Source organism: Poecilia mexicana, unplaced genomic scaffold, assembly GCF_051168715.1.
Source record: "Poecilia mexicana isolate PSO_F unplaced genomic scaffold, ASM5116871v1 scaffold_7, whole genome shotgun sequence".
Classification (NCBI taxonomy): Eukaryota; Metazoa; Chordata; class Actinopteri; order Cyprinodontiformes; family Poeciliidae; genus Poecilia; species Poecilia mexicana.
This window is the reverse complement of record NW_028263376.1, coordinates 29,732,224-29,756,000: the sequence shown is the minus strand read 5'-3', so window position 1 is coordinate 29,756,000 and position 23,777 is coordinate 29,732,224. Positions and strand designations below refer to the sequence as shown.

At 41.4% G+C, this 23,777-nt stretch overlaps 1 protein-coding gene across 2 annotated transcripts in view; it reads right to left on the bottom strand.

The window, feature by feature from the left end:
- prdm16 (PR domain containing 16) overlaps nucleotides 1-23,777 on the bottom strand; it is a 206,080-nt gene that overhangs the window by 8,115 nt on the left and 174,188 nt on the right. Inside the window, exons 4-14 of one of the 2 annotated variants that reach the window (XM_088007415.1) lie at nucleotides 19,119-19,259; nucleotides 14,112-14,214; nucleotides 10,001-10,202; nucleotides 9,748-9,895; nucleotides 9,392-9,545; nucleotides 6,715-8,356; nucleotides 6,495-6,582; nucleotides 3,937-4,109; nucleotides 3,766-3,843; nucleotides 3,265-3,434; nucleotides 2,345-2,516 (exon numbers count right to left, since the gene is read on the bottom strand). In XM_088007415.1, coding sequence (XP_087863541.1) covers nucleotides 2,345-2,516; nucleotides 3,265-3,434; nucleotides 3,766-3,843; nucleotides 3,937-4,109; nucleotides 6,495-6,582; nucleotides 6,715-8,356; nucleotides 9,392-9,545; nucleotides 9,748-9,895; nucleotides 10,001-10,202; nucleotides 14,112-14,214; nucleotides 19,119-19,259 — 3,071 coding nt within the window. Of the gene's footprint in view, nucleotides 1-2,344; nucleotides 2,517-3,264; nucleotides 3,435-3,765; nucleotides 4,110-6,494; nucleotides 6,583-6,714; nucleotides 8,357-9,391; nucleotides 9,546-9,747; nucleotides 9,896-10,000; nucleotides 10,203-14,111; nucleotides 14,215-15,322; nucleotides 17,143-19,118; nucleotides 19,260-23,777 lie in introns of those variants that run through there. The other variant, XM_088007414.1, reaches the window with a different exon arrangement.

Here is a 23,777-nt window from a genome sequence, read left to right as displayed (position 1 = left end):
TGGCTGTGAACGGGCTATCAGCACGCTACCATTACAGACTGCCATCTGTACATTTTCCAGCCTGCGACTCAACAAAGTGCCGTTCCTCCATTACCCCCCAACCACAATGTCATGGCTCATGATATCATTTCCTTTGGGATGGCAAATTTACCCTTTGCATATATATATATATATATATATATATGTTTTTTTTGTTTGTTTTTTTTTTCTTTTTTTTTGCTGAACTGTGGACATTCATCAAATCGGACAGGATTACCTCTGGGAAGGGGCGCACGGGGACAGGATTGGGTCACACGCAGTGGGTCGGTCCAAGCGGGTCGAGAGGCTTTAGGGGGAGAAAAGTTCTTCTCTTTCAATCTAGATTAAATATCACCATAATCAAATTGCAGAGCTACTCGGTGGCGCTTGTGAATGGGGAAAGAAGCGTAGCTCGAACACAGGGTGGGGGGGGGCCTGGGTTTTGTCATTTAGTCTAAACACGTCAGTTGGGTGTTTGTGTTAGTGGGCTGGGGGTATGGGTACCGCAGGCAGATTGGGGGAAGAGCTCAATCATCGGTGGATCTCCCAGATAAATGCCTAAACCGAATTCCCCCTCAGGCTCCTCCCTGTCGTAGACAAGAAACCAGACCCGATTGGGGTTTTATCCAACTCTAAAGCCAAAGCCGTGACCTGAGGATTAAGGTATGGAGGTAACTTCCTTCCCCCTAAAAGATGCCTTGCTAGACATATATCCATGAAGATCCATACTCTGTTATTGTTGTTTCAAACTTTTGCCTCGGAATCAGCAGCATCTCCAACATGGAAACACTTCAAAAGTTTTCACGAGCTTCCAGGAATTCTTATTTTGACTGGCTGGAGTTTTGAAGGAAGGGGAACTATGGTTGCGGGGGCGGTTAAAAATGATTACAAATAGCCATCCATAAATGTGTGTTTGTGTTCCCAGTTTTGCTTCAGTCACTCAGAGGGAGAATAAACAGCAGGCTGTCTGGTAGGAGGACAGAAAGCATAACACATAGTCTGAATTACAGATATTAAAATGTCAGGCCATGGCTGTTGTAGATGAGACTCTGTATTGATCCCAGATGGCAGAGGGGGCTAATTTGCCACTGGGCCTGCTGGACGTAATGTGTGTTGACAAGAAGAAAATGGAGAGATGGGGGTGGGGGGATATGATGGAAGAATGGAAAGACAAAATGTGAGACTACCAGAAGGGAATTCACAGCAAGAATGAAAGTGAGAGAGTCAATAAAAGAAGGCAAACCACTGATTAAGAGAAAACATTTCATCCCTTCTATTTTTTCTGTTAGTCAGTCTTTGGAAGAGTCCCACAAACTGAGCATTTGTAATCTAGAAGCATGGAAGTTGATCCAACGTGACATTTGTGGGTGGAGATAGGCGGGCGGGCCTTAAAAAAACTGTGATGGAGCTAAAGCAACAGATCTGCAAAAGATCTTAACAATATGGGGACAAATTTGAAGAACATATGGCAGATGCAGCTTTGAAGGTGATGGAGACTAATGGCAGGCATGTTTAAACCACTAGGGAGCACTGTGTACCCAATGCTAACACTGACAGCGCCTTCCAAAAGTATGTACACCCCCTGAACCTGTTCACAGTTTATAATGTTATAATTGCAGAATTCATTGAATTATATTAAGATATAATGTGACATATTGACACAAATAGCATGATCATAAAGAAGAAAAGGGACACATGACTTCAGTGTTTCCTTTTACATGTAAAAAAGCAACTGAAAGTGTGACATGATTGTATCTATTGTACTTTATTTTGTTGCCCCCCCCCAAAAGTCATTCAAACAAACTACTTGAGAAGTTTATGGGTGATTTCATTTTCAAATGAACATAGTTGTTTCTCTGTAAAGGCCTCAGAGAATGAATAGAAAACATTTGTGAAGAAGCAGCATCACAAAGACTAAGGGACACATCAGAAATGTCAGAGAATAAAAGTTATGAAGCAGTTTAAAGCAGAGTTATGTTGGAAAAACAATGTTTCACATTTTAAACATATCACAGAGGAACATTTAATCATCATAACCATAGATGATTAATTGATCATACATGCCCATGAACTGAACTAGTCTGCCTAAGCAATTTATTTATTATAAATTTTATTAGAACATGCACAATAAAGGCGTGTAATTCTGCAAGGCGCACTACCGTAAGGCAGAACGCCTAAAACGGCTCCGTCACTCTATTTAAATTATTACTTCTCTTTTTCTTTCTTCAAATTTAAATCCACAGCTATCCGTACATGTAAATAAATTAAGAGCGATCACAACATGTAAAAACACGGTGTAAATGAAATAAGTGTGCTTTTGTCTAACCTTTTATCCGTGGAGCTGGAGGCCTGGTTCATCTCACTGTTGGAAATAAAGTTGCGAATTTCAGAGAAGTACGAGTCCTCCTTCTCGTCTAAAAGTGCGTGATTGTCTGGCTCGGAGTTTGGAGAGGAGATGGTGGTTCCTAGGTTGGAAAGCATCCCGGACTGCTGGCTGACTGTGACGGAAAAAAAATAAATAAAAAATCATGTTCAAAGGTAAAACTAAGAAGTTTGACAAAGAAAATAAACAGCTGCTGAAGAAATGTGTAATTCGTTTAAAAAAATGTCAGTGTGAAAGCCTTAGTATATTTTGCCAGAACGAAATACGGTGTTTATAACGCCATTTTCGATCTGAAACAAAAAAAACAAAACAAAACAAAACAACTATTTCAAAAGGCTTAGAAAATACTATAACATTGTTCTATTCCAGTTTTACACTCTTATTGGGCAACAATGGTTGAGATACAGCAAATAGAAGTATGAGTTATTATTAAGATTATTATGGCACAAGAGTGATTATCCTTAAAAACTGATCAATGCTTACTAGCTTCATCTAAACTTGGTCAAAGTGGTAAAAGCCCGTTGCACTGTCTCCTTTCAGGTTGTCATATTAGCCACATATTAAATCATGTGTAATTTAGATGTTAACGCAAACAGGCATTTGCTCCTTTCATAATGTTTGTATTCCCTCTATAATCAGTGGCATACCACCACACTACACAGCAAGTCCCTCTTTCAATAGATTTTACCCATTTCAAATCATTCAAACATTTATCTGGGTGATGATTTTAAATTTCTGCACATGTTATGGTGAGCCATTTATCATTCGAAACCTTTAGCCAGGCGGTCCCTGTTTACTAACTACTTTCAACGTGCTTCGCCTCGGTTTTGTCAGAGAAGCAGCCGCAGATGTGGAGGCCTCACCAGGAATGTTCTCGTGCTCGTGCTTCTTGAGATGACGGTCGAGGTTGGTTTGCTGACCGAAGCAGCGGTTGCACAGGTGACACTTGAAGGGTTTTTCCTTGTTGTGGATATTGCGGACGTGACGCTGAAGGTTGGAGGAGATGCTGAATGAGCGGTCACAGTATTTACACCTGCCAAAGACCAACAGAGTCATTGAAATACAGGTTAGAGGTGCAGCAGCACGATCAGGGCGTTTCATTCAAATGATGCAGTCAGGATTGTTACTGTCATTTTTATAAATGTATCTGCTTAGGTGGGAAGGAAATAAACAGTAAATTGTGCTAGTTTCAGACATAAGATTTACAGTTTTAGATAAATAATGTGCATCATGGTTAAAGTTTAAAAAATGATAATTTCTAAAAGAAGAGGGTAGTTGAAGAATAAGAATACTCTAAACCATGAGCTAAAACTATATGAAAAATAAGAAGACAGAAACAAACAAACAAAAAAAAAAGTAGAAACCTATAGGGCTGCTCCCCTGTGTGCGTCCGCAAGTGCCTGGTGAGGTTTGCTGAGCGGGGGAAAATCTTCCCACAGTACCTGGAGGGAAGGATGGATATTGAAGGCACATTATCATTATAAAAGAGTTTAGCTTTACCTTCATAACCAGCGCAACATCCACAGTGTACTAACCTGCAAGCATAACGTTCCTTGCCCTTTCGAAGGATTGCTTCTGAGAGGGAAGGTGGTGGTGAGCGGAAATTGAACAGTGGATGGGTCGGGTGTTGCAGCGTATTGGGCGGCATGTCCAGTTTTAGGGCACCATAGCTCTCCAGCTTCTCTGTCATATTTTCCATGGCTGACATCTGAAATATGTCAGAAGAATGTCATATACTTTTGAAATACATTCAGTTGGATGCTATTTTGTGTTTGGCTCAGCTCTCATGAATAATGTATAGCAGATCATTACATGCATATTTGTGATAAATTTTACACCAGGATTTTTTGTTGTGAGATTCCATGTTCAGTTAATGTCTTTCCTGTATGGTAGTAACTTTTTTGGTATCTTAATTTAGCATAAATAAAGGTGAGCTGGTTCTTGAGGCAGAAGTTAGGAGGGGCCCAGAGGAAAGCAGATTTTTACTGTTTTAAAACTTTTAAACTTTTAAACTAAGTTTATAAACCTTTAAGCTGTTATCACATTTTCATGGGAAAGCCAATTAGACAGAAGACACAAAATGGAGGTGATGATCCTTCTGTATGGAAGATGAACTGAGAACTGAACTGAGAATGTGAGGCTTTTACCACATAAACACCAAAGCCAAAAGCAGTCCAGACTGAAATTACAAAAAGGGGCACAAGTTCATCTGATTTACTTTATTCAAGGACACTTTCATAGCAGTCTTTTTGTTCCTTTTAAGCCATTCCCAACTCCATGACCAATTAAAAATCTAAACTGACAAATTAACCATGTACCTTTTGCCATCCCTTGTTTGTATTTGTTAAAGTTGCAGAGCAAGTTTCTGGCATCAACTGTGTGTCACCTAGCAACTAACTCACAAAACAGGTTAAGTGTACTTTAGGCTATGTCTGTTTAAAAATGTGGTCAATGTGGTCATATGCCTAATTTGTAAAATTGCCTTCTTGTGGTCTAACAATAATACTGATGGTAGCAGTCAATAATACAGGAGATGCAGGGTAACATACGGGTAGAACCAATTGTTCCCTTCATACAGGAGACTGATGTCCTGGTTAAAACCAGGCAGTTAGCAACCAAGTTATAATTACTAAAAGAAAATGAAAGAGTTATGTACCAGAAGCATTGCCAAATCAGTTTATATTAGGGTATAATCTTGTTGTTTCTAAAGACCACTAACCCAATTGACTTAAGTTCCCCTTCTGTGACTCAATTTGAACCAGTGTTTTGTTCTGTACCTCTTACGTTTTTGTGACAAAGCTGCTGTTTTAGACTAGCAAACTTGCAAAGTACAATATAGTTTGTGATACTCCCTACTGATAGCTGCTTTCCTTCTCCCTAGGAGCCTGCGAACAAAAGAGGCCAGCCACGTAGAAGTTTATTTGCCAAAACAGGCTTACATCCTTCCTTTTATTAGTGAATATGGGATGGGAGAGACACGGGGACAGACACTCCGTCGCTATGTGTTTATTCGTAGTCTGAGAAACGGGTATAGGGGGTGTGGGGAGATTCCGTCATGCGACTGAATTAGAGGTGGCATTGTGTTTGAATCGCTGGGAGGATCACAGCTGGGACACTCCCATATGAGAAGTTTTTACATGGAGGCCTGTGAAAACATTTTATCAGGGGTATAGCAATAAATTACGAGGCAATGTATTCAAATGGGAGCCAGGGAAATCCCTGTTGTAGACTTAAATCGTAATCCCACAGGAATAGCAATTTGCTCGCAAATTTAATCAAGAACAGTACATTTATTGTATGTGTAAATATATATGAATCTATCTGAATATTTACGAGATGAGAGTATTGCAAAGTCATGCTTAATAGAGGACACAGATTTCCAGGTCAGATTAAACTGCTTCCCCAATGAGAGGCCCCTATTCTCCTGGACACAAACACAGGATGTCCTTGATGGACACAGTGCTATTATCTAGCCAGCCAGCCAGTCACTGAGAAAAACTCCTGAAGGGTATTGACTTATTGGCTGGCCTTTGGACTCTCAGTACATAAAACAATGCCATGAATAACAGTGGCATGGCCAACTGAGGCAATCTGTTCAATTCAAGCGGGTATTTTACTTTATTAATAATATTATCATTCTTTGTAATCAAGATTTGTAGAGGTGGGGAAGGTCTGGAGACAGTCAAACAATGTTGCTGATTATCAAAGGACATGCTATAACACACCGTGTCTTCTGGGAAAAAAAACAAAAAAAAAATCCGTGGAGTTGACAAAGTACACAGGCGCCATTTGGTAAACAAAGGAAGAAATCACAGAACCCTTGAGAAAATACATGAGCACAGAGGAGTGACGGAGCAAAGGGGCTTATTAATTCAGGTTGTGGTGTTGTGGGAGGCAGAAGCTCAGTATTTCAATGTAATTCAAGTTAAACACCTTTTTATTTAAGACGCAATATAAAATAAATAAAAGTTAATCCCTTCCAGGAACAATATGTTCATTTGTAACATGTTTAGGCCATTTGCTTGCTTTGATGTCAGCGTGTTGAAATCTCTCTCTCCAATAAGGTACGTACAACATATTGAGTCTAGTTTACCTGTGGATGGAAGAGTGGTGGGGAGGGCCTCAGGATCTTCTCCTTCAGAGCTCCAACCGGATCAAGTAGCTTCCTCTTCTCCACCCTGCTGGACCAACGACAAGGCAGAGGGTTACGTACCAAGGTTAGAGTTTCCCTAATGACTTTAAACCTGACATCAAGTTCTACCTTGTTGATTATGTGAAAATGTTAGGTCCTGGTCTAATTGGGGCTGAAATACCTGTAGATGGGATCCATGAAGAATGCGGAGGGCTTGGCATAGTGCAGTGGTGGAGGCTGATGCGGCTGTGCCTGCGGCTGCTGGTGCTGGGTTATGGAGGGTTGGTGCAATGACTGCGAGTGAGGATGAAGGAATCCCACTGAGGTTTCGTCTTTATGGGAGACCACCTTGCCAGCGCCAAAGATATGATTCTTTCGATTTTGGGGCTCAACTGGCAGGCCGTTGTGACCACTTCGATTTCTGCTGCCAATGCTGAGGTCCAGTGGCTGCTCTTCATTGTTAGATATCACTACAGGACCACTGCTGTTCCCAGTGCTGCTTGGGTTGGATGGGTTTGTTGGAGCGGGAGGAGTTAACTTGGCCTCCTTGGGTTTCGTTGTGAGATCAAAAGGTGACTCTGTGGTGGGAGCAGGAGCTGTGGGGGAACTTGAAACCATCTTGTGCAGCTGTTCACGAGGGGATTTGGGCTCCGCCTTCAGGAATATGCTAGGATTGAGGGTGCCTCGATCAGCGCCGAAAGGGTATAGGGAGTTGTGGAAGTTGGGTAGAAACTGAAAGGGAAACATGGAATGGTAGGGCAGTGGACCCATCTTTTTCTCCTGATGAAGTCCCATCAAAGCAGGACCGAAATATTTCTCAGCAATGTTAGCAATTGCTTTAATGGAATCGGTGGTGGCTGCATTGGCATTTGTGGTGGTAGGAGGCAGGGCTTGCTCATCGGGTGGAGGAAAGAAGGAGTGCTGGGATGAAGCAGGATGAAAAGGGCGATCTATAGAAAGTGTTCCTGAACTAGACACAGCTGATATCAACGCGCTACTTGAGTCCTCTAACTGGTTTCCATCTTGACTCGACACAGTGCCAGACGGCTTCCTCCTTTTACCACTCCTTTCACGTTCACTATCACCTTCGCTCTCCAGGTCGGAACCGTCACCTGAAACAGTACCAGTGGTGGTGTCCAAATCTGTTCCACTTGTGGTATTAACATCTTCAAGGTCACTTCCATCCGACATGTCTGCCAGTTTAGATTTAGATTTAGTTTCTCCACTAGAAGACAAATCAAGCTTACTGTCCTTTTCCTTGTCTTCCAGTGGACTCAAACCACTAATGCCGTTGCTGTTTGTGGAGTTGACAAGTGACAATGGTGGGGCATCTAAGGGGCTCCGAGGGAGCTTAACCTCCTGACTGCTCCCTGCTAGTGGGCTCTTTAATAAAGGACTGGGAGGTAATAAAGGTGGCCGTGGATAAAGCGCAGGGGGAAAGATACCTGGGAACCCATGTGGGAGGGACGGGAAGCCATGAGGTCCTGTGGAGAAGGGCAAGCCGGCATGAGGGTGAGGTCTCGAGGGAAAGTAGTCAGTGAAGCCTAAACCTGACTGATTCAGTCCTGGTAGGTGGGGATGGTGGGACTTGGCTTTAGCCATGATGGGGCTAGAGCTCATGGCAATTCCAGGGGTGAAAATCCCCGCGGGAGTGCCGTAATGATTTTTGCCCTCGCAAAAGCGGCGATGCTTGTTGAGGGAGGAGGTAGTGCTGAATAACTGCCCACAGTCCTTACACTTGATCTGGGTACGACAGTCAGCATGCATTCTCTTGTGACGGCAGAGGTTGGAGAACTGGGTGTAGGATTTGTGGCACACCTCACCTGGGGACGCAAAAAGACGTAGCCCATCAGGGCCTGGTTAAACCCATTTTAACACTGTCTCTAACTATGCATACCAAATCAATAGCATACAACACAGACTACAGAAGCAACACTAACAACAAGTTGTAGTTTTTTTTGTTTGTTTGTTTGTTTTGTACAGCGTCAGTCACTTGGTGTGTCTTATTTCCAATTAATAAAAAGATATATATCAAACAGATTGTAAAAAGATCTAAATATGTAATAACTATATGGTTGGAACCTTAATCCCTTATTTTGGATTATAAGAACTATTCATGCCCTAGGTTGCCATAGCTTTAAGACAATATCTGAATATTGCCTTGTTTCTTCTGACTGGACTTAATTTTAGGATTTTGGAGTGACCCAATCAGAGACTTTGATCTAATACAGAATATCTGGGAGGAAGTTCAGGATTAGAGGCTTCAACTTCAAACACATGGAGCCAATCACCAGAGATAAATTACGAAAATATAGAAGAAACCTGGGAAAAGCTGGTCAGCGTTTATATCAAGGGTTTTATTTCTGCAATGTTGACAAAGATTTTCATGCTTAAGTGTAAGTAAGTCTACACCATGACTTTAAAGATTGTTCACCTAAAAAAAGAAAAGTAGTTCATGTTATTTTCAACCAGATTCATTTAATGTCCAACAAACGTTAAATTAAAAAAAACTTGTTACCAAAATAAAAGTTTGTTAATTGAGATTAAATAATTACAAAACCTCTAATCAAATTGATATTTTTTTTTTAAAATTGTGTCCCACTGGTAATTTGTTGAAGGAGACAATCCAAATGAAAAACAATAGTGTCACAAGCTGATATCCAACACTATTACATATGTAAACAACTCAGTTAAATCCCAACACATATGAAATCCCAGGGCCTTTATGTTTGGGCCTCAAGTTGTACATGAAGACCCACAGACCATATGGGGACGATCTATTAAAATATAAGGAAAAGAAAAGTATAAAATAAATTAACTATTAGGAATTTTGATATATGCCACAAGCTCTTACTTACAGATAAAGGGTTTGACACTGCTGTGGATGTGCTTATGCTGTTTGAGACCTGACGAGGTGGCAAAGGTCTTGCCACATTCAGGACACGTGTGAGCCCGCGCTCCCACGTGCTGGGAGCGGATGTGCCGCTGAAGGTTGCTGGGATCTGTGAACACCTGAAAATGCAAAATAAGAGCATGACAACACAATGTTTGCCATCGCCGAAGCCACAAAATATGTATATCCATTGAAATATGACTTGCTGTCTGAATGACCAAAAACTATGTATAGTACAATAAAGATTTAGCTCAAACAGGTCAAAACAGAAAAAAAAGCCTGTGTGTCCAGTGCACAACTTACGTGCCGGGTATGCTGTACCTTATCACAGTTTTCACACTCAAAGCGCTTGCCACTGTCATGAGACATCTGGTGGCGGATGAGGTTGGATTTCCAGTTGAAGGCTTTGGGACACTGGTCACACTTGTACTCCCTCTCCTCTGTGTGGACTATCATGTGTTGCCCGAGACTTTAGTTTAAAAAAAAAAAAAAGAACAAGCATTTGAATGCATCAGATGTGCAATATATGTTTTTTTCTTAAAAAAAAAAAAAAAAAGAAGAGCGTCCTGTGCACCTGTACTCGTTTGGGAAGATCTTTTCGCAGTCCTTGCACTCGTGGATGGGCTCATCGCTGTCCTCCCGCTCCTGTTTGAAGTCCTCTCTGAGCGCATCAAAGATGGATCCTGCACTCGAGCACGAGTACTTCTGATGCCGTCGCAACTCAAGGGTTGAGGAGAACAGCTCATCGCAGTCTTCACAGCGGTACATTTGCTCGTCTGCAAAAGCCCATTTAGACAGACATTTTCAGATAGGATTTAAAAACGTAATCGTAATCAAATCTGAAGTATGAAGTGGAAGCATTTCTTTTTCCAGATTCCTTTTTTTTCTACTGAAATACAATGGTAGAGTGTACAGACTCGTGTTATTTTAAAAGCTTTTCTGCATGTCATTTTATAAATTACTGAAAAATGCATCTTTTTTTCATATTTATAAAGAATAAATATGAAATCTATTTGTTTCTGGGTTTATGCGAGCGCTTGGCTGTGCACAAAGTACCAGTGTTTAGTACCTATTGAGGCTCTCAGGGATCCGAAGAAAAAGGATCTATTTCCACCTTTAAAAATTGCTCTCGTTACTCATCAAGTAATCTATGCTGTTTTGCACTTTAGTTACAGCTAAACAAACTTGTTTTTCCCAAAAGGTAAATGTAAACAATCCTGCAATTGACAGCTACATAAAATGGAAATCAATTACCAGTAAAATGTGGGCTTCATTAACACACTTAATTACTCGTTGAACTAAGTGTTCGCCTCAGACTGCAAGGGTAATAGCACGCAGGGGAAACAATGGGGGCAGGTCTTCCTCTTCCATGCTGATAACCTTTACAATACTTCTCACAGGCAAGGTCAAACACATAAAACCTAGACCACCTTTCTCAATAGCCAATTCCTGAGTCGGACGCCAAGTTCAACAGACAGAAAGCCCAGCGGAGGGACTTTGTGCATGGACGTGTGAATGCGTGCGCGAGCCGGTGCTCCTGTGAACATTTTCCAAAGTGAGCCGCAAGGACCGGAGTGTAAGCAGGGTCGCGGCGGCGCCAGCCCAGTGGTGATTTCAGCATCAACCTGCCATGCCTTCTTTGTCATGACACCGAGCACCCGCTGCCCACGTCGCCCCTCAACCCCCTTTCCCTTTCCACCAACATGCCACGCGCCCTCATCCATCAATTCAGGCCCTGCTAAATGAGTTTATCCAAAATGACTTGCAGTGCATGGCTCACCTGCTTTCTACTCCACGTGACCGTTTATCCAGCTGGAACTTCTTGGAAACATTAAAAGAGCATTAGAGCACCGACATCCAGTGTTTCTAACCTTCACGAGATGCATGAGTGACCGTCTGGTCAACGGAGCATTACGCCGAGCTCAAACGCCACACTAACTAGCTCGCTTTTGACACTGATGTGTGCATGTACACCTTAAAGAATGGGCATTAAAACGTCTCACCGTTTAGGTGATTTCAGAGTGGAAAATGTTGAAAAAGCATGACTCGCGTCCACTCGCGTTAGACTTTGGAGGATCTTAATAGGTGGAAAAGCTTCTGTTTATCTTAAAGGTAGTGAAACAGGCGCTCTGGTAAAAGCAACACAAGTGTCCATTGTGAGAGCGGGTCTGTGTGTCAGAATAGGCATAAACAAAGGCGTTTGCTCGGTGCATATCAGTGTACATGTGTTTTTTCAGTTAGTCTGCTGTGTGCGAGTGGGCTGGGGTGGGATTGGGGTGGTGGAGGTTATAAAGTGGAGACTAATAGCTCTCTGGGAGACGAAGGGAGGCACAATTATGTGCAGTTTAGCAGCTAATCTGGGAGCATGGGTGAGGTCTCGGGGGACTCCTCAAGTCCTTTACTTCAAATTCCTTCTTCGATAAGCCAGACGCAGAGAGCAGGGCTGCACTGCCAGGCGCTACCTTTCTGTCTCAGTCACACAAACAAGAGGAGACCAGAACACAAAACGTCTTGGAAGGTGGACTTTGTCTGTGTCCTCCTTCTAGTCGTCCCAAAATAAAGTATTTCCCAATGAAAATCCACCTGTGATATATTGATTCAGCTTCAGTCCTTCTCTCACACCAATACACAAAGCCATAGGTTTTAGCTTTTATGCACATATTTTGACAGGCTGCCTCATTCTTGTATCTTGTATTCTATCTGTACACACACACGCACACACACACACACACACGCACACGCACACACACACGCACACACACACACACACACGCGCACACACACACACACACACACACACACATACAGACACAGATGAAAATAACAAATATATAAGCCCACTTAATCTTTGACCTCCACTTAAAGCACACCAGTTTCCCTCTTCACAACAATCAAACTGTTTTCAGTCGTTATTTCCCTCACTTAGTTTGGCAACGACGTCTCTGTATGTCATGCAGACATGGAAACTTAATGAGCTGCAGAACATCTTACAAACATCCTGCTCCCCCTTCAGCAAAGCGATGTAAAATCATTGACGAGTAAAAGGTGTCTTTTCTTTTTAAATCCAAAAAAACAAAAAAAAAAAAAAACACTGTTACCTGACAACAGCGCTTCGCTACAATAAGTCCAAGATGCTCAAAGAGGAAGAAAAAAGGCCAAGTTCTGCACCAAACAAAGCGGCCTAAATTAGATTATGTTTACTCTGATGCTCAGCACAGTTCAAAGGAATGGCAAGATCTAAAGGAACATCAATGCAAAAATATAAGAGAACATCAGGATTTTCTTTTTGTAACTTACAATTTATGTCGGAAATGAAGTCTAAATAAAAAGTAGAGATGATTGTATTTTTGAAATCGTAATAAGAACAAAATGTTTTAACATAAGCAATTATAAGCTTGAATCAATAACTAAATGCAGTGTGTGTTCATAGCACACAGAAGAAACAGAACGAGAGAACATAAATACACCATAAACAGCAAAAAATAATTTATTGTAAGGCTCAACCTGTTGTTGTTTGGATTTTTTTTTTTTGAGGGATTAGAGGCCACAAGCTGCAAGTTTAAAACAATTTAAATGTAAAACTGTGTTTTAGTTTCAGCTTTTATTGAAAAAAATTCTTATAGAAAACAGAAACAATTATGTTGCTTTCATTGTAACATTGTTGAATTAATTTATAGCACTTCTTTGGTTTGAAGTTGTGAAGGCCTCAGCGTGGCACTGAGAAGGTTTGCAGTAAAACCCAACGTCCTCAGCAGTTCAGTAGCTTATAATCGGTTTACGCTTTGGTACAGTACATTTACAATGTATCCCAGAAAACATATAAAAAGGACTGAAACGTGCATTAGAGTGATCATTTATTGCAGTTTATGCTGTTTTTTCAGTACTGGGCCTGTAAATTAATGTTGGCCAATTTTATTGTAATACTACAGTAGTACAGTAATTAGCTGTACAATCCTGATGTTTTACTGTTTGTTAGTTTGACTTTAATTTTACTAAAAACTGACATAGCTACTATGTTTTCAGAGAGATGTACAACAACTTTCTTATTATTCATAATATTATTGTCACTATCATTAACAAAAATATCACATGAAATAATATTTTATATTTAATGCAATTATTATGCAATGCAGGTATCAGATGTAAAGAAATAATGGATATTTTCGCCAAACATGATTGGATTAGAATTGAAGCCGTCCTGAATAAATGCTTTTATTACTTCTCCCTCTCTGTTTTTGTTTAAAAAGTGTTTCACAATGTGGTTTCGATATGCGGCGCTACCGAACAGGCAGGTTCCAATTTCACACAGGCTTTCCTTACAAAAAGAAAAAAAAAGGGCCAATTGACGCCCCTGTGTTCCGGCAGAGAGCTGAAGTTTTTTTTTTTTTTTTTTTTGCAGTGCACTACAATAAAAGATCGGAACAGACCTCTCCATGTTCTGCATGTTGTTATTATTAATTAAAGGGCCTTTAAGTATAAGTGATTCATTAGTTTTTATCCATCATTGGCATTAATTATTTTACAGAAAATCACATTGATTGAGGACGGATGAATATTTTGGAAGGAGAAAATGTGTTTTTTTTTCTCCCTCCTTCTTTTTTGTCCGTTAAGGAGTCGTGAAAGCAGCACAGGATGCGAGTTGGAGTTTGTTTAAAGTGTGCTCTAATGACGCGCATTAATCTTACCTTGTAGGTTGGGTGCCATGGATCCCTCGGGGAAAATCCCGTCCTTCATATACACCAGGAGCTCCTCCCCTGCTTCAATATCCCGAACAGCTTTATAATAAATCTAAGGAGAGGAGGAGGGGGGGGGGGTGTAAGGGGAAAAAACAGAGGGAGACTTTAAGTTGAAATAAATGAAAAATACATTTCTGATGTTTTTTTCTTTTCCTTTACCTGTTCCAATTTGCATATCAGCAAGGTTAGACATCCCATTGAGGCAATTGTTTAATTTTAATCTTACTCGTTAGAAGAATAAAATGGAATAAATCGACTAAGCCGTTTTACTCCTGAAAAAAATCTAGATTTTATGAAAAAAAATAAAAAATTAACAAATGATAAAAGGTAACTTTATCATCTGAAAACAAATAAATAGTAACAAAAAAGTCGGCACTCATATTCACGCTTTCATAGATAAAAAGTGAAAAACAAAACATATTAGCCACAGATGTCAAGCTGAGAGAAGAGTGAGAGCACGTTACGTTAATATCTACATATTAAATGCTGATTAAATTAACTGATCGAATTTCTTGTCGACATACTCATTGTTATTATGCTAAAAGCATAAAAAAGAAGATGAAGAACGTCACAGACAAAGGCCGTTCTGATCCGAGGCCTTATTTCTTAGATCTAGCAGGTGAAATAGTCTCACAGACTAAATTACAATTTCACAAAAATTACAATAATAACGAAAAATAATCATTCATGTGATATTATAAAAAGCAAAACAAATATACTGCTTTTAAATAACACCGTATCCAACCACACATGCTGATTACAATGATTTTGACCACATGGGGGCGCTCTGCACCAAGTGAAACTGCAGCGCAGCAAGGCAGCCGAAAACTCCCCTTCATACACACACACACGCACGCGCGCGCCTTCACACACACACACACACACACACACACACACACACACACACACCCCCACACACACAACACAAAGCCTATATAGGTAACAGAGGCTGGACAACTCAACTCTCAAGTTTTAGTTCGTTTAACATAGAAAACAAAGAGAAGAAAATTTATTATTATTATTATTATTATTATTATTATTATTATTATTATTATTATTTCTTTCTTCTATTTTTTTTTTACAACATTTAGATAACACACACACACACGCACACACACATAATCTCTGCGGGAGCCTCGCGACGCGGTTTTCGGCCTGACCTTTCTTTTCTCCGTGAGACGAAAGAGTTGAGAAAGTTGCGCGGCGCTGCGGAGAGCCTCCAGCTGCAGTAGCACTTCAGTCCCGGAGGAGTTGGCGACACAACCCATAGTAAGTTTACCGCAGAGGGAGAGTGAGAGAGCGAGAGAGGGAGAGGGAAAGGGGAGACAGAGCGGGACGCTGCTGCGGCTAGGGCCGGGGACAGCAGGTCGCGGGTCGGCCGGCGGCGCTGAGTTCGCTCGGTGTTGATTCCCTCCGGCTGGCTGGGTGAAGCCTCGACGCTCCTCTGCTGGGTTACTCGCTAATCTAGTCACCGAGCGCGTCTTTGATGATGATGATGATGATGATGAGTCTCTCTCTCTCTCTCTTTCTCTTTTACTCTCTCTCTGTTTCAGACTCCCTCCTCTCTCTCTCTCATTAGTGATTCCCCATTGCCCCTTGGTGCTCTCTCGGTTACCCGTCGGCCACTCCTCCTCGTCTTATCTCCAGCCAAAAGGATTGAGGGATCTGCGGCGCAGACCCCTCCCCGCATCTTCCAACTCAGTGGCCGCTTCGGCCGCCTGATAAATCTGTTACTGATGTAAATAATGGATAAAGAAGCCCGGCCAGACTTGAACTCACTCTATCAGGCATTCACACCAATAACACACACACTCTCTCTCACACACACACACGCACACACGTTATGTAGGCCAGTCAATGAAAAAGGCCTCTTTGCTATTCGAACTTTCTTTCCCAGGAGGCGATATTATGTCTCTCGCTGTCGGATCAGCTGTTCATAGAGGTATTATCTTGAAACTCGTTAAAAATTATTTGGCATTATTAACATTTTTTTTCTCCCAACAAAAGTATTTGTCTCCTACTTGAAACAATTATAATCATTTGCACACATTTCATTTTTCTCCAAATCAAACAAAAAATAATAATAAAAAATACTTGCCATTACTTATATATTGTGATTACATAGATATTTTAAAACGAGCATTATTTGTAATTATTCTATAATATATCTTTGGCCACATTTTTTTTTTTTTTTTTTTACAAAAACAAACAAAAGTGATTATTTAATAAAACGAGATGAAATGTCAAATTTTGAGTTCCATCAAGCACATTTCTTTAAAAAAAAAAAAAAAAAAAAAAAAAAAACTTTAGAAGTGAATATTAAAAATCCAAAATAAATTACAATGTAAGCAAATATCAGGCTAGATTTTCCTTTTAATAAACACAGCCAGCTGCTAATCAAATGGTCTCTATTACATATGCTTAATTTTTACTGCAATAAAACATATTGGAGCATGGACTTGTTTGGATTCTACATTAAGACCTCAACCCTCTCTTGACTTCTTCCCTTCACTGTCCAGTGTTTAGGAGACAGATGCCTCATCGATCAATGCCAGCCCATGGGGCCTGCAATAATCTCCTACTGTGGCCTCACACACACACACACACACACACACACACACACACACACACACACACACACACACACACACACACACACACACACACACACACACACACACACCCTCGCAACAGTCTGTACGAATTGATGGATCCATCCGAGGGTAGAAGGGCAGATCAAACAGCGCCAGAAAGGGCCTCCACTTCGAAACACAAAAGATGAAGGGTTGACAAGAAGGTGGACAAGGTTCATCTTCTCTTTAAAGCCCCATCAACTCTTAACCCAACACACACACACACACACACACCCCCACACACACACACACACACACACTAGAAGCACTCATTGCACTCTCTCAGGCGTATAAATCACTAGAAGCAACTGGGCCTTATGCGGCCCCTGAATGGGCTCACTAGCACACCATGTTTTGTGCGACTATTTGGCATTCTGAGTAGATCTTAACTCATTCATTTGGAGCTAAACACACACACCTACACCTACACAATCGCAGGAAACTGTTAATTTCTTTTGTTTGTTTTGCCATCATTTAAAAGTGTGTGAATATTGCAGGAGGATACAGTTGCAAGCTGACTTAAGTGAGAAAAGTTGCTTGACATAAGTGTGTGGAAAATTGAGCGAATGCTCTCCCACCACATCTACGCAAACACGCATACACACACACACACACACACACACACACACACACACACTTTGCTGGAAAATAAAAGAAATTCACAAAGCCCGCATTATTTCTTGCTCCACCAAACAATGCCAAATCACCACCTGATAAATATCTAAATGATGCATGATTGTGCACACGTGTGTTCCTATCTTACATCATTAATGACAAACAAATAAATTTGCAGCTTCCCTTTTAAAAGGCCACTGGCTGCGTTTGAATTTGCTTCGTGCGCACATATTTCCATAAATCCTCATGCATTGTGCATGTCGATACAGGAAAAAAGAAAAGAAAAAAAAAAAAGGGAAAATAAAAATTGCAGAATGGCCTCTTAAATTATATATTTTACCACTAAGTGGCTGCATGTACGTGAGTGTGTGCATGTGTGGCTGGGCTATGTTTGTAAATAAATTATAGGGTCATACCAGCAAGCCACTATCCCAAGCAACTGGTCAGGCAAACAAAAGCAAAGCCTTTTCGATAAGAACAAACAAGTGCAAAACACATCAAAAAGCAATGGAGCACGTGGGCCCCTTTCTTTCGCCAATAATTCTCCACAATTTTCTCCGGTGCCCTGATTCTTTCTTTGACATTATGTGGCAGTAACAGGGGGCACCGATGTGAAAATCTTAAAAGGATTAGGCGGGTTGGTGTTGCCAGCCAATTGGTGCTTGTCAATCTTGGGAGGCCCCAAGATTGCGCCCCCCCTCCCCTCCTCCTCTACCCCTCTCTCCCGGTCTCTTTTGCGTGGTCTCTTTTCTTCACTGGTCAGACTTTAGCGTCTAAGGCCTTAGTGGAAGCTCTGGCCTGTTCCCCCCGGTGTGTCACAGTGACAAGCGGCAGATCAAGACATGAAGACGGAGGGAAGTCAACAAGTAGCAGGCGACGAGAGGCTGCGACAGGAAGGGGAGTGAGCCATGTAGGCAGGGATTAGAAAACAAATAAGAGTGGAGTGACAGGAATGAAGGAACACAAAGCCAAGTCATATGGATTCATTTGGCTACTGTCATGCGGTTGTCACTTATTATTTTCCGCTCTGTTTTTTATATATATATTTTTGCCTTATTCACACAAGCTTCAACGTAAGATTCCTCAATCCCATTTAACATAAGCCACTAATGGTGTGTTCAAGTGAAAATGGAAATTGACCCGAAAAGGCAGACGCAGAGCAAAGGCAGAGTAATACCGTCAGTGTGTCAGCACAGATATGCTAATCCATTGCAGCAGTAAGTTGCGATCCACACATTGCATGGGGTTATTGTTAGTGCCTAGTTAAGCAGTTGGAGTTTTATGGGCAATGGCTGGGCATCTTTCCAAAAACATCCACTGTGCCTTGGCCAAGTTTCTTTAAACAGAAACTCCTCATAAAGAAAGAGCACGCCTTGAATAATGGTTATCATGGAAATCAGGAGTGTCTTAATATTCCTTAGCCTCTTCAGTCGGGTAATTTCTTCACAGCTTTGGCAACTGGCCCAGCTTTAGACTAACAAAGCAATCTGTGGTCATTACAGCACACACATACACACACACACACACGCACACACACACGAGTGTGCTCACTCACACACATCAACCCCACAATTAATGGACTGAAAGCTTTAACTGCTTCCCCCCCCCCCCCACTCGCTGCTTTCCAGTGAAATGTTTTATTCTTTGTTTGTTTTTTACATGGAGAGGAACAGAGATTCAAGCAGAACAACTCTGGAATGCGACTTACCTGGTCTCCTGTGAGGTGACAGGCGGTGAGGTTCTGCTCCTCAAACGACGGCGCTGAGCGGACGTACTTGAGCCAGCTGTTGCTGGTCGCGTCTGGGCCGGTGTCCAACGCAAACTTGACATTGCCCATGTCGTCCACCACCTGTTAAAGAGCACAAGTTCAAAGAGACGATACAGAAAGCGCTAAGAATTTACCTGACGATTTTAACTGAAACTGGATTTTACATCAAAACAGGACAGTTGTTTTGGGTTTTATTTGTTTTTTTTAATTTTTTAATTTTTTTGGGTCTAGGATCATACAACAGATTAGTGTAAAATGGATTAAAATTGATAAGCCACCATATAGAGACACAACACTGCTAAAATACTGATAAAATAATTGCAACAATACAACAAGCATTATCCTGAAAGAAAGTCGTGTATCAGTCTGACGTATTTAAAAGCTAATTCTACTACACAGGTTTAAACACAGGGAAATAAGAGGAGTTTTTATTCTTTGATTTATGAGATCTTCTGCTTCACCTCCATTCTGAATAGGTCATGTCTATTGGGATCAAGAGTGAGAAACTGACAGTGAACCACCACAATGGGATGCATTACTTTGCGTGATGTGACTATTTTGTTTTAATATGTATATATATATAACATGAGATCAGCACACTGTCTAGGAATGAAATTATAATGTGCTTTGCGTGTCCCCAAACAGTCAAGTAATTATGTGTCAAATTATTCAGAAATTTGGCCAAGCAGCCACTTTCACTTTCAGTCTTAGGCATCAAACGCGCTGAGATGAGTGAATCCTTACATGTGCAAACAGCGTAGCGTAGAATGAGATCAAATCATGATGTCATAGGGTGAGTTGTGCAATACTGCAGTAAAATAATGTGCTGATTCTAGCAGATTCTTGTGATTCTGTATAGCAGTGGCACACATCTGTGCTACATACGATGTGTGAGAGCTGTTGTGCTTATCTGGGGATCGAATTGCATGTCAAATACATAGCTAGGTCTCTCTGGAGCATTATTATCATATTGCATTGTTTCTTCTTCCGGCATTGGGGATGGGGGGGGGGGGGCAGATGTGATGTGCAATAGTTTTTAAGAAAACTTAATTTTGTTTTTGAGCAAAAAAAGAATAATCCTTCCAAAACCACAGTGTGGAGATTAAGATGGCAGTTGAACATTTAAGTTGCCGAGCGCCAACATGTCAATGGGTGTTAAGGCCAGCTAAAGTTGCTGGTCCTAACAAGGGAAGGAAAGAGGATAAGGAGGAGGGAGTATACAAACTGGGGCTTCTTTCACTTGTCTAATGACTTTCTCTGGCATGTATTGATCACCCTTTGTAACCCCTGTAGCCCCCAGAGACTCAGAGAACGGGTTTCAAGTTACCCGCTTTCACAGAGAATGGAGGCGGACGTAAGGTTGCGGCGAAGGAGGAAGAGCAGAAGAATAGAAGAAGGCCTTATTGTTAGCTGAGAAGCGTACAGATAAGTACAACCTTGTTCTCAACCTGCGACATCTCTGACTAATATTCTGAGTGATACATTTACAAAAGAGTAATTTGGAACTTTTTGCAACTTGACAACACAGAATGCCAAAGGTATAGCGCATTTATCAGAGGGAGATAGCGGCGAGTTTGGAGTCAGCTAAACCACCTCGGGATCTGAGTCTTCAGCAAGCTGGGCTCTGATTTCGCTCCGCTACTGCTGCTGATACTGATACCGGGGAGCCAGCGTGAATCCTCTGGGGGAGAACTGGCCTGAGACAGAGCAAAACTCCTCTAATTACAACAACCAATCAACCTCGTCTGAATGCAGCGCTGACCTTTGGCTTGACTCGCTGCACTCCTAATCACAGTCAAATGTCTGCGTAAGGAAGTCGAGGTGCGATGGAGAAGAACCAACGAGCCATCTGACATTTTTAAACGTGCAAAGTTTGTGAACTTCTCCGGCTTGGTGAAGGCACGGTCACGTTTTGTTTATTTTCAACCGCTCGTAAAGTGTGAATAACCGCGTTCTTGCTTTTTGAGTTAGCATGTGCAGAAGGTGCTTTTTCTTTTTTTTCGTTTTTTTTTTTTTTTTGTGGGTGGGTACAGGTGCCAAGTTTAGTGAGTAAATATGTTCTGGGTCTGGATCAAGGTGTGGAAGCGTGGCTTGCATAAGAGCGGCAACAGTTTGGGGCGAAGGCAGGCACGCATGGTTGAGGTAATAACAGCCGCTGTGCCTCTTTTGACCCGAGGTGTGAACTTACCCGCCTTGTTAGCGGGGCCTTTTTTTTAGAATAACAATGCCTCCTGGAACTTTGGGTAAAAATAATTGTTCAACCCTTCAACAAGTGATGAAAAACCTCGACCAAAGTGGGGGAAAAAGGTCAGATTCTGCTTGTGCACATCCATTTGCCGATCTTCAAACCAAACCTGTACGCAAATTGGCTCCTTCCTTTGTGTTTTCCCTGAATCCATTTAGATATGTTTAAAGGCTTATAACGGGGTGTAGCCCCACATCCCTCACACCTCTGTCCACTGTCCATTCTGCTCCCAATTTACAACCCAGCCTGATAAAGTCCAGACCTTTTTTTTTTTTTTATGTGCTAAAACAGACTCTGAAAACTAACCAGGCAGACCCTCTCAACACACACATGCTCACCTACTCCTTAGCCTAATATCCTCTCTGCAGCTGGTGGAGTCAGAGTGCACTTGTTACTGGGGAGCTACAACAGGTATTATAGATATTTTATTAACATATGTTAAAAATGAAGCTAAGCTCCAGATGGAGACTGGGTGCACACATTTTTATGTAGTTAAGCCAACTTACTATAGCCTTGGATTTTCCACACACTCTTATTTTACCTCCTCCTACCAGCGTAGCTCTTGTACACCCATCCGATGTTTCTTAACATGAACTTAATGAGCAGCAGACCGGTGCTTGGATGTGTGCTTTCCTTTTTTTTTTTTGTATCTTGGTTGGCACACGTGTGTCTTACTCTGCGTGTGTGTGTGTGTGTGTGTGTTGTCTCGGAGGCCCGCTAACACCCTGTCTCTGGGTGGAAACCTGATTTATAAGGCCTTAAATGAGGGGCAACAGAGAAGGAGAGCCAGAACAAGCTTGTGGCTGATTGTTTGTTTATTTACCTTTACCTTTTTTTTTTTCATTCACTCCACCTCCCTCCATCTACACATGTCACACGGAGCAGGAGAAGGAGGAGAACCAGGCTGGAAATCATCAGCTCTCCATGTGTAAAAGGGTTTTTAACAAAAGTAAACTTAGCTACTCTGAATTTTACCCCCCTAAGCCGCTCAAACTTTACAGACTGGAAATAAAACCTGAAACTGAAATATGCTGTTTGCAAAAGAGCTCACCATCAAGTTCATATTTTTGTCCCGTTGCAGCTTTAAGCCTGGATATATTTTGGGAGGATTTTATGCCATAGCAACACCAGACGTGACGTGTGGCTTGCATTTGTACTCAGCCTTCCTGAGTCAATTTTTTTTAGATCCATCTTTTGCCGCAATTGTGGCGGCAAGTCTTTGAGGAATGTCTGTATCAACTTTGCGCAACCAGATCAAATATTGCCAATACGTCTTTGCAAATAGCTCCAGCTCAGTCAGATTTGGATGGATCTGACTGATCCATCCAAATCGGATGTGCATCTTTCCACATATTCCTCTTTGGGTGTTGGTGTGAACTTTGACTGACTTTTAACAGGACTTTTTTTTTTTTTTATCTTTGTTCCTACGCAGAGTTATCTTACCCTTCATGTCTTCGTATGCTTGGAAGTATGCTATTCTCTCTTAATGTTCAGATGACCGATTCAACAGTTCTTTCCAAAATAGACAGATGATCTAATCCTGCTCTAAAACTCTCCACAACCGTATCACTGACCTGTCAGGTGTCCCTCAGCCTTTGTTACGCTGTATGTTCACTAATGTTCTCTCGGCCTCCACAAATAGGTAGAGGTATTAACACTGCCTCAGGTGGAGCCTATTAAATAACTAGGTAACGTCTGAAGGCAACTGATTGCACTAAAGTTTATTAAGGGACGTTAACGTAGAGTCAGCTTGATGCAAAGGTTGATGCAGGTAGCATTGTATATTGCTTCAATAACCAGTGGAGATGGTCACCAGCTCCCCTGTGACCCCGCAACCATAGAAACACATTGACTGGACGTTTTTTCGGATACTTGTTGTTCATTATACTTTAATTTGTCAAATGTTCTTGTTATTACATGGCAAAATTCAACAGAAAGTAGAAACAGCATGGATGCTTTTGGAGCAGACTGTAATATTAAAGCCATTTCTGTCTTCATCTTGCTGAAATTCTCTTCTTTTTCCCCCCCAAAGGAGTCGATTTCCTCATTCTTGATCTGCACACTGAGGTTAAACATTCATTTAGATCTTATTTTTAAGCATCAGTTTGCCGAGCTCTGTCATTCTTGCCTTCCCACTAAATTTAAAACATAATCAACGTGACAATCACTGGGATCAACAGCTCACATCAGTCAAAGTTAATTACTTAGATCTAAACCCACAAACAACTTTGAAAGGTCAAGACACAGCAGTGCTCAAGCGATTATGCAGGGTTTTATTCAGACGCACTGTGGGACAGGAAGGCAAACAGAAGTTGCATATTACAAATCATATTTTCTCTTTTTAAATGAGCTCG